Source organism: Cervus canadensis, chromosome 22 (assembly GCF_019320065.1).
Source record: "Cervus canadensis isolate Bull #8, Minnesota chromosome 22, ASM1932006v1, whole genome shotgun sequence".
NCBI lineage: Eukaryota > Metazoa > Chordata > Mammalia > Artiodactyla > Cervidae > Cervus > Cervus canadensis.
Window position 1 is genome coordinate 10,782,354 of NC_057407.1, and position 12,440 is coordinate 10,794,793.

Genomic DNA, 12,440 nt, shown 5'->3' on the forward strand with positions numbered 1-12,440 from the left:
TGCATTGGTCCGCTGGCCTGCCGCTCAGATCTGGCTCTGCCCCCAGCGAGAGCGGGAGCCGGGTCGCAACTCTAGCAGACCACTGCTCATCTTCCGTGGCCCAAGTAGAATTGCGCGGGGGACTGTGGGCGGCCAGGCCTTTCTTAAGGGCAGAACTCTGGCCACCGGCTAGCCCGGGCTTCATCTCCACCAGGACAGACTCGCGCTCCCCGAATGCAGGTGGGCATAGGTTTGGGGAGAGCACTAAACTAGGAGTCCTTGAGCCAGCGTTGAACTCTGGCTGGACGCTCCACTAGCTTGGTGAACTAGAGCAAGACACGTCTCCTCCCTGGCTCTTAGCTTCCTGCTCAGATGGGCTCTGGTGTGAGGGCTGTTGGTAAATGATACCCACCTCTGGCTAGAAATGAGGCATCTTTCAGAGAAATAGGGAGATGGAACGGTATTATTATTGGAGAGGCATTATTGGGCACCTGCACCCAGGAAAACCTACGTATACCCCTCCATCCAGAGCGCGATCACCTCTAGAGTGAGATTTCAAATACTTTCTAATTCTCAGGTTTTCAGAGGAACTTATGGGGATCACTTGTTAATAGCTTGTTACAAATACAGATCCCCGGGTCTGGGACGGAGCCTCGGAAACTGAATGTTTAACAGTAGTTTAGTCAACAGTGATCTAGGTAACAATAGACTCCAGGGCGGGGGGAAGTGGCATTGGCAGGCCACACTTGAGAGACCCTGCCATGAATTTTATAGGAGCAACTGAGGCGCACACAGACGACCTGGACAAAGCCCCCCGACGAGTCGGATTCAAACCCTGGTCTACTAATACTTCCAATTTAGAGCTGCCTGCTCCAAACCCTAAAACAGGGGCTAGAGGGTCAAGAGCGATCCTGGGGTCCAGTCGCCACCTGGTCCTGGACACTGGTCCTGTCCAGGTCCTGAACACTGGGTGCCACGCCTCAAATTAGTGCCCGCCCCCAACACTGGGCTACGCCCACGTGCCGCTCTACCCTTACATAGTCTATGTTAGGCCACGCCCCTGCGCATAGCGCCCGATCCCTTGGAGTCCTGGCAGCTGATGACACGCCTCCTTTCGGGTGGCCTACACATCTCCGGACTCGGTACCAGTCACCGCAGGCTAGAGCCGTATTCCTGCTGCGACCTTCAGGAAGACTGTCTGAGGAGCAACCCTAACACAACGCCACCCTTTCCCACCGTGGGCCTGCGGAAGTAGTGTGCAAGGCGTTCATACCCACCCCACCCCCCAACCCCCCGCCACTGGCCCGCAGGGGCGTCCGAGGTGCAACCCAGCGGTTCTAGGAACCCTGGAGCTGGTCAACGGAATCCGCCCGAGCCCTTTCTCAGATGAACCAACCCCGGAAGCAGAGCCTCTCGGGGGCGCTCACATCCGGGTTATGCACATCCGGGAGCCGAACCCGCGGCAGTTTCTTCAGGGTGGCGGGAGAGTGGAGTAGCCTATTAGAAAGGTATGAGGAACACCCTCGAGACCTCGAGTTCTTCAGAGTTCTGGTAGCCTTCCTCAGAAAGTCTGTGGCCCCGTTGTACAGATGGAGAAACAGGCTTGGTTAGAGGCAGTCTTGCCGAGAGGAAGAAGCTGCGCCCGACTTCAGGCCTCGGCTACTACTTGGCCAGCGCTCTGGTAGTAAGAGCTGCCTCCGGAGTCCGAAGGTTTTGTGTCTTGCCTGGAACAGTTACTAGCTGAGTGACTTTGGGCAGGTTGCTTCCCGTCTCGGAGTCTTGTTTTCCTTCCTGCTTGTCTCTGAAGAGCGGCACCGAACAGTTGTTTAATAAAGGCTAGTTTGAAGCCAGGTCCTTGTAAGAGGAAAGGAGACCACTGATTTGAAATCCTCAGCTTAATGTGTTTGTGATAATTTTAATGTAAAGTTAACAAAAATTGTCATCTAAAAGGTATTTATTTGTGTCTTTATTTTTGTTTGCGCTGGGTCTTGGGTCTTCCTTGTTGCACTCAGGCTTTCTCTTGATGCAATGCGGGGGCTTCTCATTGTGGTGGCTTCTTTCGTTGCAGAGCACAGGCTCTAGGGCGTGCGGTTTTCAGTAGTTGTGGTTCATTGGCTTAGTTGGCCCATGGCATGAGAGATCTTCCCTGACCAGGGATTGAGCTTGTGTCCCCTGCATTGGCTGGCGGATTCCCAACCACTGGACCACCGGTGAAGTCCAACAAATTGTCAGATTTTTAGTTGGCAGTTTATGCTGGTGTTTAGGACCATGGGTTAAATTGGGTGGAGGGGTGATTTTCAGCATACAAATCAATAATGTGTAGGTGTGCTAAGTCGCTTTGTATCCGACTCTTTGTGACCCTGTGGACTGTTAAATGCCAGGCTCCTCTGTTGATGGGATTCTCCAGGCAAGAATACTGGAGTGGGCTGCCATGCACTCCTCCAGGGGAATCTTCCCAACCCAGGGTTCCGATCTGCGCTGCATACATCTCCAACATTGACAGGCAGGTTCTTTACCACTAGCTCCACCTGGGAAGCCCACAAATCAATGACAGTACATGCTAAATGTTGAAAGCAAAACTCCCAAGCAAAAGCAGTCTTCTCACCTAGTAATACTAGTTAAGAGCATGTAACATTGACTCCCTCTGTGTGTTGAGATGCCTCCCAGGCCCTAGACATTCATTGACTGACGCACTGCTCACCAGGGAGTTTGTGTTATTTCTTTCCTCTGTTGTATGGAGGAGGAAACTAAAACTCAGAAATAGTGACTTTCCCAAGATCACACTCTCTGAGTCAAATAGATCTTTCCAAACCCCAAGCCTGCCAGTCCATTTATTATCAGGGACTGAACCATGGATTCAGATCACGTGAGCCAAAGACCTGAAGAAAATGTCCCTGACCAAGGCAAGAAAACTCAAGTAGATGGGTGAGGGTATAAAATGGAGTCAGAGAGGGAACAGCAAAGCATGCCCTCTCACAGGCAACAGGTCAGAGAAGAATGAGTCCTGCAAGGCTCAGCTGCTGTCCTGGTTCTCCTTCCCTATTCCAGGGCAGCCGCGTCTGAAGACCAGCCATGCTGAAGACCCAGAGCCTGTGACCGCTCCATCTCCGTCTAGCTGAGGCCAGTCACCATCCTCAGCAGTGACATCACAAGAAAGACCTGGGCACCTCGGGGAAGTACTCAAGGGATCCTTTCCCTGAGACGTGGAGCATTGGGGCAGAATGCTGAGGGCCCTCCTCTTTGGCCCTGGGTGGAGGAGAGGCATTTGGGGCTGCTCCTTCAGCTCGTGGCAACCCCATCAGCCTCCGGCTGGGTTGTTGAGTGCCACCGAAGTGGTCAACCACTGGGCAGCGGTCTTTGAGGAAAAGGGCATCCCTGAGGCCCGGGAATCCAGTGAGTACATCGTGGCTCATGTCCTTGGAGCCAAAACAGTTAAGTGCAGTGTTGCTAGGAGGGCAGGAAGTGGGGGGAGGGAGGCCCCGGGGAAGGGACATCCAGCCTTTTCCACTCCTCTGAGAGTGCTGAGCTGAAAATAATGGGATTTTTCTGAAGGAATGTCTTAGGCAAATACTTAAGTCTCCATCCAAGGAACTATTACAGTGTGTGTCAGGCACTAGGGCTTCAGGGATGACCAGGGTGGCCAGTGTTGGACCCAGCAGCATCATCAACGAAAAAAACCCGGGTCAGGGGAGCCAGCCACTCATGTTCTCTATGGGTCAGTTTCAGAGCCTGAGGCCAGGACTTTGGACCCAGCCCCTGACCCCTTGGCAGCTACAGTGTATCCAGGAGCTGAGTAGCTACCGTTTGCAAAGGTGAGCACCATGGACCAAACCTGTGTGGGGAGCAGGGTCCAGCTTCCTCCAGCCCCACCTAGTTCATGGTCAAGGAGGAAGAAAGTGTCCAAGGACTCAGAAGGTATTGGGATAAGAGTGATGAGAGAGGGGTCATGGTAGTAAATAGAAAGAAGACAGGGAGGAATGGGCTTGGTTAGGAGTTCCAGGGCACAGAGGTGTGACCCTACCCAACACCATTGGCCACAGTGGTATCCCGCCCGAGACATGGCCCCGTTGGTTCATTTGCTGGCACTGATGATCACCTTTTTCCCCCTCTTCAGGATGCCTGTGCAGTACATCCTTGGTGAATGGGACTTTCAGGGTCTCAATCTGAAGATGGCGCCCCCAGTTTTCATCCCTAGGCCAGAAACGGAGGTAGGTGTGCCCGCTGGACTAGACAGGATGGGATGAAGGGGTTCAGGCTGCCTGTCTTGTCCCAGACTTCCACCAGGGGGCGCTGGGGCCCCGTTATTGCTATCTTTTAGAGACAGCGCTCTTCCTGGCTGGCTGGATAGGTGGGGCCAAGAGGAAAGAGGTCTCTTGCTGGCCTCCTTGACTGTCATCACTTCCCGGGCCACTGTCCCAGGCCTTGGCTGTCAGTGGCTCACGATGGCCCAACTAGTGCTGCCCACCAAGTACTCAGCCTCTTCCTGTCATTTCCCTAGGAGCTGTCCCGTGGGCCCAATAGCCAACCAAACCCGTGGGAAACAAGTGCCTCCTCTTCCTCAGGAGGCAGGGTGAAGTGAAGAGGGCTCCCGCTGAACACCTAGAAGCCTGGGGCAGCTTTGTGACCTCAGGGAGCTTACCACCTGCCCGCTCTGGACCCAGATGATGAGAGGGTTGGGCCTCCAGACCAGGGAATTTTTTGGATCCTTTTACCTTTTCCATCCACTTTCTAGTCAGATTACTGCCTGTGTTTCTCAGTTTACTAGGACTGAGGAGTGTGTGGTCCCAACATGCTTTCTGTAGGTGAGGCACCTTGATCCTGGGAGAAATGCTTTCTAGGGTCTTGGGCTTTCCCCGACCTTGTAGGTGTCAGAGCTGGGAGCCAGAGAGAGCAGAACAGGTGGCAGGGTAGGACAGTGGAGGCTGATAGGCAAGTCAGAGGGCACCAGGTTCTGAGAAAAGGCACACCCATTTCTGGGGAAGATCAGACCTCAATCACCTGCTCAGCCAGGGACCCAGAGCCCCTCCTCACTTTCCTAGCCTCCCTCCTTGCCAAGAAACCCTCTGACCCCACTGCCCTCTACATCATGTGGCTGGGAGGCCAGGTCCTCACCTTACCGCCCAGTGTCAGGGCAGGGACAATAGGGAGTCTGAGACCTTGCTGAGGTCACAGGGCTGCCCAGACAGGGGGTGTGAGGCAGCACTTGGACCTCCTGTCTCCTGGGTCAGGGCCCCTTCCCTCACAGAGACTGCCCCATCTGGGACTGGATGAGCTGGGGTGGGTGCAGAGCCAGAGCAGGATGGGCCTGCTACCTGTAGGCTTTGAGGGGGGCCAATCTGTCGTTCCTCCAAGTGCGCACCATCTGGCCAGGAAGTCACCATCCCCTGAGGCTGCCCAGGGTCAGGGCATTGGAAGGAAGCTACCACGATGACCTTTGAGTCCCTTCAGAGCTGACCTGACACCAACTGCATGTTTCAGGGTTCTGAGTGTTGGGTGTGGACTTCCAGTTCCCATGTGGGCACACCCCCGCCTTTTCCTGGGTGGATCTGGGACAGGAGAGCAGCTCTGTTGTCAAGAGTGGGGGAGGTGGGGGAGAGGAGGGAGGCTGCGGTGGGGAGGCCAGGTCCTTGCCTCACTGTACACACATTTCTCAGAACTTGCCAGGTTGCCCCAGTGTAAAGCCGCATCAGGGGGTGCCTTACCAAGAACTTGAGAGGACGTGGCCTGTGGCGGGGAGTGGGGAGAATGAGTGCACGGGAGGGACCGTGGTGCTTGTGTTCTCTCCATCCATTGAAGGGTGGTTTCTGATGATGGGTGCAGAATTCTGAAATGCAGAGTTGTAGGTGGCATGTGGCCTGACCAGTTGGGTTTTCCCTGGGGGTGGGGAGGTGCTGCAGTCCCCAACCTGGTGGTGTGTACAGTAGGAAACCCAAGGCTGGAAGCGTGAACTGTTCTTGTCCAGCTTGGTGGAGTGTGGGAGGCTCAATGCGCTGTCTGTGATTAGCTTACAGGAGGCAATGCCCTCTTCCTGGGGCTGCCCCATCAAGAATGTAATGCCAGTGTGGGTGCTCCTGGCACCCAGGTCCTGCTGAGGCCTTGGGCTAACCTCTTGAGGGCTCTGGAGTCCTGTGGAGGCAGTGGCTGCAGGCAGAACTGACAGCTGCATGCTCTTTGCCTCCTTCCCACATTCCCCTCTGCTCCTGTCCTGCTATGTTCTTGGATTCTTCCCTTGTTCATCTGGAAAAGGTGCCCTGGGCCTGTGACCAGCTCGATTTTCAGTTCTTCCAAGGAGCCACCAACTCTCAGATGAGGAGGCACTTTTCTAGGTGAGGAAAAGAGTTTCTGAACCTGTTAAGAGTGATCTCCACCCCTGCCCACTGTGCCTCAGGTGGTTCTATAGCCAAAATGATCCCTCCATGGTCTGGAGTGTGAGAGAGGCAGAGGGCCACTGGTGGCCCAGTCTCTCAGATTCATACCTTGCCCAGGGTAGCCATTCACACATGTGTGTGTTTCTGAGGTCAGGGTGTCTCTGTGAGGTGGCTGGCCAGTGTGGTTGACTAAGGGGTCATTCTCCAGCCAGGGTAAGTCTGTGGCCCGGAAATCAAGAGACGTTCACGCTCCTGACAAGTTTCATCTGTCCGACTGGCTGCTCAGTACTTGATCTCACCACTAAGACCGCAGGTTCCCGGCCACAGCCCTAGACTGCTGGCTCTGTGCTGGCCCCAGTGCTGTGGCCCCAGCTTGCTGCCAGCACTCCAGTTCTCCAGTTCTCCAGTGGTGCCTGGTACAGGAGTGTGGGAGGCTCAGTGCGCTGTCTGTGATTAGCTTACAGGAGGCAATGCCCTCTTCCTGGGGCTGCCCCATCAAGAATGTAATGCCAGTGTGGGTGCTCCTGGCACCCAGGTCCTGCTGAGTGGGACACACTGTGATGGGATAACCCCTGGGCTTTGCATCATGGAGCCTTCAGCATGGTGCTCGGAGAAGCACACCCCATCCTAGACCTAGGACCATAGTGAGGAAAGGCATGGGAGAGAGAGCCCAGAGGAAGTGGCTCTCTTTCATATGAGAAACACCCACTTCCTGACCCCTCCCCTCATTCCCTGAGCCAACCCTGCCTGGAACCCCAGGAGTCCTCAGCCCCCAGGGGACCCTCTTCAGCCCTCTTCCAGAGGGCAGGTCCCTTTGAGAAGGGACCGTACTGCCCTTCCCCTGCTCCATGCCTGGCTCCTTGAGCACCCACTCTATTGCTATTCAGAAACATTTGGGCCAGTGGGCAGTAGCGGCCCTTCACCCTCACCTTCACGCTATATTGGCTTCCATGCACAATCTGCAGGTGGCAGATAGGTGAGTGAGACTTGAAACTAGTTTCTAGAGTGACAGTGTCTGAAAATGTTGCCCTGCCACCAAGGCAGGTACAGTATAGTTAGAAACCTCCAACTCTGCCATGCCCACTTATCCCATGCCCTGTGTATGCCACAGCCCCCTTCAGATACGGGGCTCAGGTAAGGATGTATCACCCCCCACCTCCGGCCCTCCTAGAGGGAATTCCCTGTCCCTTTGACCTTGGGGCCTCTCTGGGGAGGCTGTGAGGAAGCTGGGGACACATTGGCCCCTGATTGTTGGCCACCATGAGCTATAGGCCAGCCTCCTGGTGAGACCTTGACCCCTGGGCCTCACTTGCCTCAGTAGGGTTTAATTAACAGATTAATACAGGGAACATTCTAGAAGCAGGGCCAGGCACAGAGTGGGTGGCCAGGGACCATCAGGTGTGATTCCTAACTTTAGTATGAGCACAAAACAAGAGGCTATCTGTGAAGGGATTAGCTGGGGCTAACAACACCTACTGTGTACCATGCATGGGATCAATGCTTCATGAATGTGCTTCTGTTTAATCTCCATTTGTCCCCAGTGGGGTGTGTTATCCTTAGTTATGGTCATATTTACAGACAGGGAAGCAGAGACATAGACAGACAGTGACCTGCCCATAGCCCCAGCTAACATGAAGTTCAGTCTGGCTTTGGTCATCCCCTTCCTCCAGTCACACAGGGGCAGATCAGCACCAACTCTGAGATCTGTCTGCCTTGCAGGAGCTGGTTGAATGGGTGCTGGAGGAGGTGACCCAAGGACCCCGCGTGGTGGGAGCTGAAGGCGGCCCCCTCATCTTGGAGGTGGGCTGTGGATCAGGAGCCATCTCCCTCAGCCTGCTGAGCAGGCTTCCCCAGGTGAGCCCCCTGTGCATGGGTAGATGACTGGCACTCGCTGCCCTTCCTGCTGATCCCTCTTCCGCCTCTCTCTGTCAGAAGCACTTAGGGGAAAATAACGGGAAGTAGGAGGAAGACAGCTGCCCCAGTCCACATGGTCACAGCCTCTAAGTCCTGTGCCCTTCCCTCTGGCCAGACTCTGGCCGCAGAGAGGGAAAAGCTATTGAGCATTACCTTCCTCTTCTAGTAGAGGGTTGGAGGAGGGCCCTGGTCCCTAGGCCTGGCCTCTCCGAACATCCTGCCTCCCATGTACCCTTGTTCTTTGGGCAGAGCCGAGTCACTGCTGTGGATAAGGGAGAAGCCGCCGTCTGCCTAACCCATGAGAATGCTCAGAGGTAGGTGGGCTTGAGGGCAGAGGGTCAAGGTGGGGGAGTCAGATTTTAGGGCCTGATCTCAACCCCTGTCTAGGTATCAAACCCACTGAACTTCACACCCAAGAAGGAGGAGGCAGTGGGGGTGGCCTGATGTAGGTCCCACAGGGTTACAAATGGACCGTGGACACCAGGTTTCTTGCTGGTCCAAGAAGGGTTTAACCTCCCAAGACTTTGGGAGTCTGTCCCCACCCGCCATGCTCAGCTTTACCTTCCTATCTCTCCAGGCTTCGGTTGCAGGACAGGATTCAGATCGTCCCCTTCGATGTGACCTTAGGTACCTTTCCCACTCATCTTCCCTGGGTGGAGCTCCCGGGTCCAGGTGCTGCTGGGTGGATGAGGCACTCTACAGAGATGGAGGGAGGCTTTCTCCAACATTCATTCACACCCACACACACAATCTCAGACTAACCCTTGCTGAGGATAGGCAAGTCCCCTTTGCCTCCTGGGCTGACCTCACCCATGAAGGAACCAACCACAGGATCTTTTTTACCTTTCGTATCCTCCATAGTGAATGAGTTTAATTAGGGCTTGCTGCTGTCAAGAGATAAGCACAAGCTCTAGAGAAAGCCTGGGGACCAAAATACTTGAGTGTCTGCCTGGCCCATACAGAGAGTCCTGGGAGTTCTGGCTCCATTTCAGATTCCATCACGTCCCCACAGGATCCTTGAGCTTCATGTACTGTCTCCATGGAGCCTGACACCTCACACAGGATGGGGCCAGTAAACAGAGCCGCTAGAAGTCAGCTGACACAGGCCAGGCCTGCGCTCCATATACTCAGTCTGTGTTGGTTTTGAGGCAGAGTGTGGCAGGACAAGTGGGGCTGCAGAGAGCAGAGGCTCTTGCTTGGCCAGGTAGTCAGAGACAGCTGCCTGAAAGTGGCACTTAAACAGTATTGCTTATTGGGGAAGTTTTTAACAGGAAAGAGAGAAGTCAGGGACACTCCAGGCCATGTCAGAGCATATACACTCCCACCCAGGCTGCCGGCCGGGGTCCCAGGGCCCTAATCTGCAAGTCTAGTTTATCAGATCTAGAGATAGGGGCAAGATATGTGACGTGGGGTAAGCCCAAGATATGTGACTTGGGAAGAGGGATTGCCCAAGGGTCACAGCAGTGTGTGGAGCTTCCACCTTTCACCTCCCATTCTCTGCCGTGTGTTCCCTTTGACCACAGTGGAGAGCTGGGCACACCTTCTACCCTGGGGCCCTGTGGACCTGGTCATCAGCAACCCTCCCTACGTCTTCCACCGGGACATGGAGAAGCTGGCTCCTGAGATCCTCAGGTGTGGCGTAGACCAGGGAGGCCAGGCCTGAGGCCTAGTGGAGTGGGTCTGCCATGGAGGACCACGTTGGGAGGGATGTGGAGGTTGGGGGGCTGAAAGGAGCAGTAGTATTGAAAGAGAGCTTCACTCTGGAACCCACAGACCTACTTGGGTTCAGCACCTGCCTTCCCACTTAAGACCACTGAACCTCTCTGAGCCTCGGTTTCCTGCCTCTGAAAGGGGACTGGTGGAGCTTTGCCGGGCCGGGGGTGGACTCGGTGATGACTAAGATCTCAGACAACAGCATACAATACTTGGAAGGTGCTCGGATGGATGCACCATTTTGCAGAAGACTGAGGCCTAGAGACAGAAGGTGACTTGTCCAAGGATGTTTGGGGGCTTAGCTGGAAAACTGGGACTATGACCCTACTCCAGGCTTTTCGCTGAGCCATCCTGCTCTCAAACAGGGGCTGAGACCAGGGTCACCCAGGAGCCTCTGGAGGAGGCCATGGTAATGTGTGTCAGGGTGCTGGCTGGCTTCCCACCTCCTGACTCTTAGGAGTGATTAGTGCCAGCTCTTGGCTTCCCCAGGCCAAAAATAAGAACATCGTTGTGGGGAGACCTTCATGCCCTTAGGATAGTCAGTCAATGGGATTCGCTGAGCATGCCCAGCACTGCTCCATTTGGGGGGTGCCTGTGGAGGGGGGCACCTGTGGAGGGGGGCATTGGAGCTGCCACCATTTGGGGCCCTCTCTCTGGGACCTCAGACTTTGAACCCAGAATATAAGTTCCACAGAGCCCTCTTTATGGAAGCCCTGGTCAGCTTCTCTGTACTTTCTAGATACCTCATCCCAGGCCCTCACCTCCCACTGTTTTCCTCTTCAGATATGAAGACCCAGTAGCCCTGGATGGTGGTGAGGAGGGCATGGACATCATTACCCACATCCTGGCCCTGGCTCCTCAGCTCCTGAAGGACTCTGGGTATGGAGGGGGTGTCTCCCGGGTCTGATCTCCACAGCCTTCCCCCCTGATGTGTACTGGGCCTGCTTTGGCCGTCACCCCTCCCAGCTCGGGCAACCCAGAAGTGCAGGTCCAGCCTTGCCCAACTGGGCTGACCCATTTCTCCCTCTCATAGAAGCGTCTTCTTGGAAGTGGACCCACAACACCCAGAGCTCGTTGGCAGCTGGCTTCAGAGCCAGCCTGACCTGTCCCTTCATCTCGTGGCTGTGCGCAGGGACTTCTGTGGGAGGTGAGACTCAGCCCTCTCCCTAGCCCCCATGGACCAGCCATGCTGGTCTTTCCACGCTGACCATCACAGCTCTGGCTGTGGCGCAAGTGTGTGCTTCCCACTCCCTGCTCATTCCGCAGGGCCCAGGTAGTAACTGGCCACTTGTCCCTGTCTCTCTAGGCCACGGTTCCTACATATCAAGAGGTCTGGGCCACAGCGTGGTTCCCCTGTGGATGCCTGGCCAGGGCGCCAACCTGCCAGAGTGCCTGGCTGACATTTCTACCAGGAATGCTACTTGGAGGGAGGTAGATGGTGCTGTCCAGAACCCCAGGTGCTTGTGGCGTTTCCCATGGCTCTGTGATTCTCCATGCTCTGTGATTTCTAGGAGACTGGGGAATAGGAGCAAGGGTGGGGTGTCCTTCCTGGGGCAGCAAAAGGCAAGGGCGCCCACAGTGCAGCTCAGGAGCTGAGCGGACCTAGGTTCCCAGTCTGGCCCCATCGTGTCATTGTGGCCAAGGCAGGTTGCTGTGTCTTTAGGGGAATTGCTCTGGGGATGTTAGAGGATACAGCTAATAAAGTGGCAAGAGACCAGCAAGTGATGGCCTAATGTTTTCTTATTGCGATGTGTGGGTCCCCTGATGCCTTGCCCCTAGGCTCTGCTGGGGATGAGAGTGTCCTTCTGCCCTAGCAGGGCTGGCTGGCAGGTCCCAGCTGGCGGGTTTGTGGGAGGCAGTGTAGAGAAAGGCACATGGTTGCTCCTTCTGGCCTTGAAGCTGGGGTACTTGGCACTGAGTGGTTCCCTTCTGGGGGCTAGCTTAGCCGTTCAGTGGCTTGGGTACACTTAACACACACCCCCTGACTGGCCTGAGCTCTGAGCACAGGGAGCTCGTCTGAACTTGAGCTTAGGGATGGCGCCTGCTTCCTGGAGGGGGCATGGCTGAGGGGCCTTGCTGTGCAGTTCTGGGGTCACGTTTCCACATTTACTTAATTGAAGGCTTGAGCCAGTGAGGGGTGCACAGGGCTCGTGTTTGCTTTTTATTCCCATAGTTTCTAGGTAAAACATTCCTTCCAGCTCAGCTTTGGGGTTTCTGAAAACCCCTCCGTCCCTGGTTGTAGCTGGGAAGAGTGAGAAGCTGAGCCAGAGTAAGACCTCCACCCTAGCTCTGGTCTGTAGACTTGTGGTTTCCAGGAGGCCTAAAGGCCCAGCCCTTCTGTCAACAGTGACAGGAAACCTCCAGGCTGGCAAGTGCTGGTGTTAACCTGCATCAGGGTAGGTCTCGGGGAACATGGCAGACTAGGCTCGCTCATTCTGTTGAACTCCCTTTCCCATCCCCCCAGCC

General features: G+C 55.3%; 1 protein-coding gene across 4 annotated transcripts; it reads left to right on the forward strand.

Annotated features, from left to right (window-relative positions):
- Nucleotides 1–1,082: 1,082 nt before the first annotated feature.
- HEMK1 (HemK methyltransferase family member 1) lies at nt 1,083–11,695 on the forward strand. 4 transcript variants are annotated; one of them, XM_043442930.1, is made up of 11 exons: nt 1,083–1,929; nt 3,028–3,410; nt 3,700–3,791; nt 4,094–4,187; nt 8,067–8,201; nt 8,511–8,575; nt 8,839–8,888; nt 9,785–9,893; nt 10,758–10,853; nt 11,008–11,121; nt 11,281–11,695. In XM_043442930.1, the coding sequence occupies exons 2-11, from the start codon at nt 3,201–3,203 to the stop codon at nt 11,372–11,374; spliced, it is 1,059 nt and encodes a 352-aa protein (XP_043298865.1). In that variant the 5' UTR covers nt 1,083–1,929; nt 3,028–3,200; the 3' UTR covers nt 11,375–11,695. The 4 variants fall into 4 exon arrangements, with proteins under 4 accessions (XP_043298865.1, XP_043298864.1, XP_043298866.1 ...); XM_043442929.1 differs by having other exon boundaries at nt 1,083–1,487; XM_043442932.1 differs by lacking the exon at nt 1,083–1,929 and having other exon boundaries at nt 3,231–3,372.
- Nucleotides 11,696–12,440: the final 745 nt, after the last annotated feature.

Bases quoted from the DNA above. Each gene is read 5' to 3' on its own strand.
- HEMK1 (XM_043442930.1), top strand. From the start codon at position 3,201: ATGCTGAGGGCCCTCCTCTTTGGCCCTGGGTGGAGGAGAGGCATTTGG. The intron at 4,188-8,066 runs GTAGGTGTGCCC...TCTGCCTTGCAG, and splicing joins TCCCTAGGCCAGAAACGGAG to GAGCTGGTTGAATGGGTGCT. The intron at 10,854-11,007 runs GTATGGAGGGGG...TCCCTCTCATAG, and splicing joins CAGCTCCTGAAGGACTCTGG to AAGCGTCTTCTTGGAAGTGG.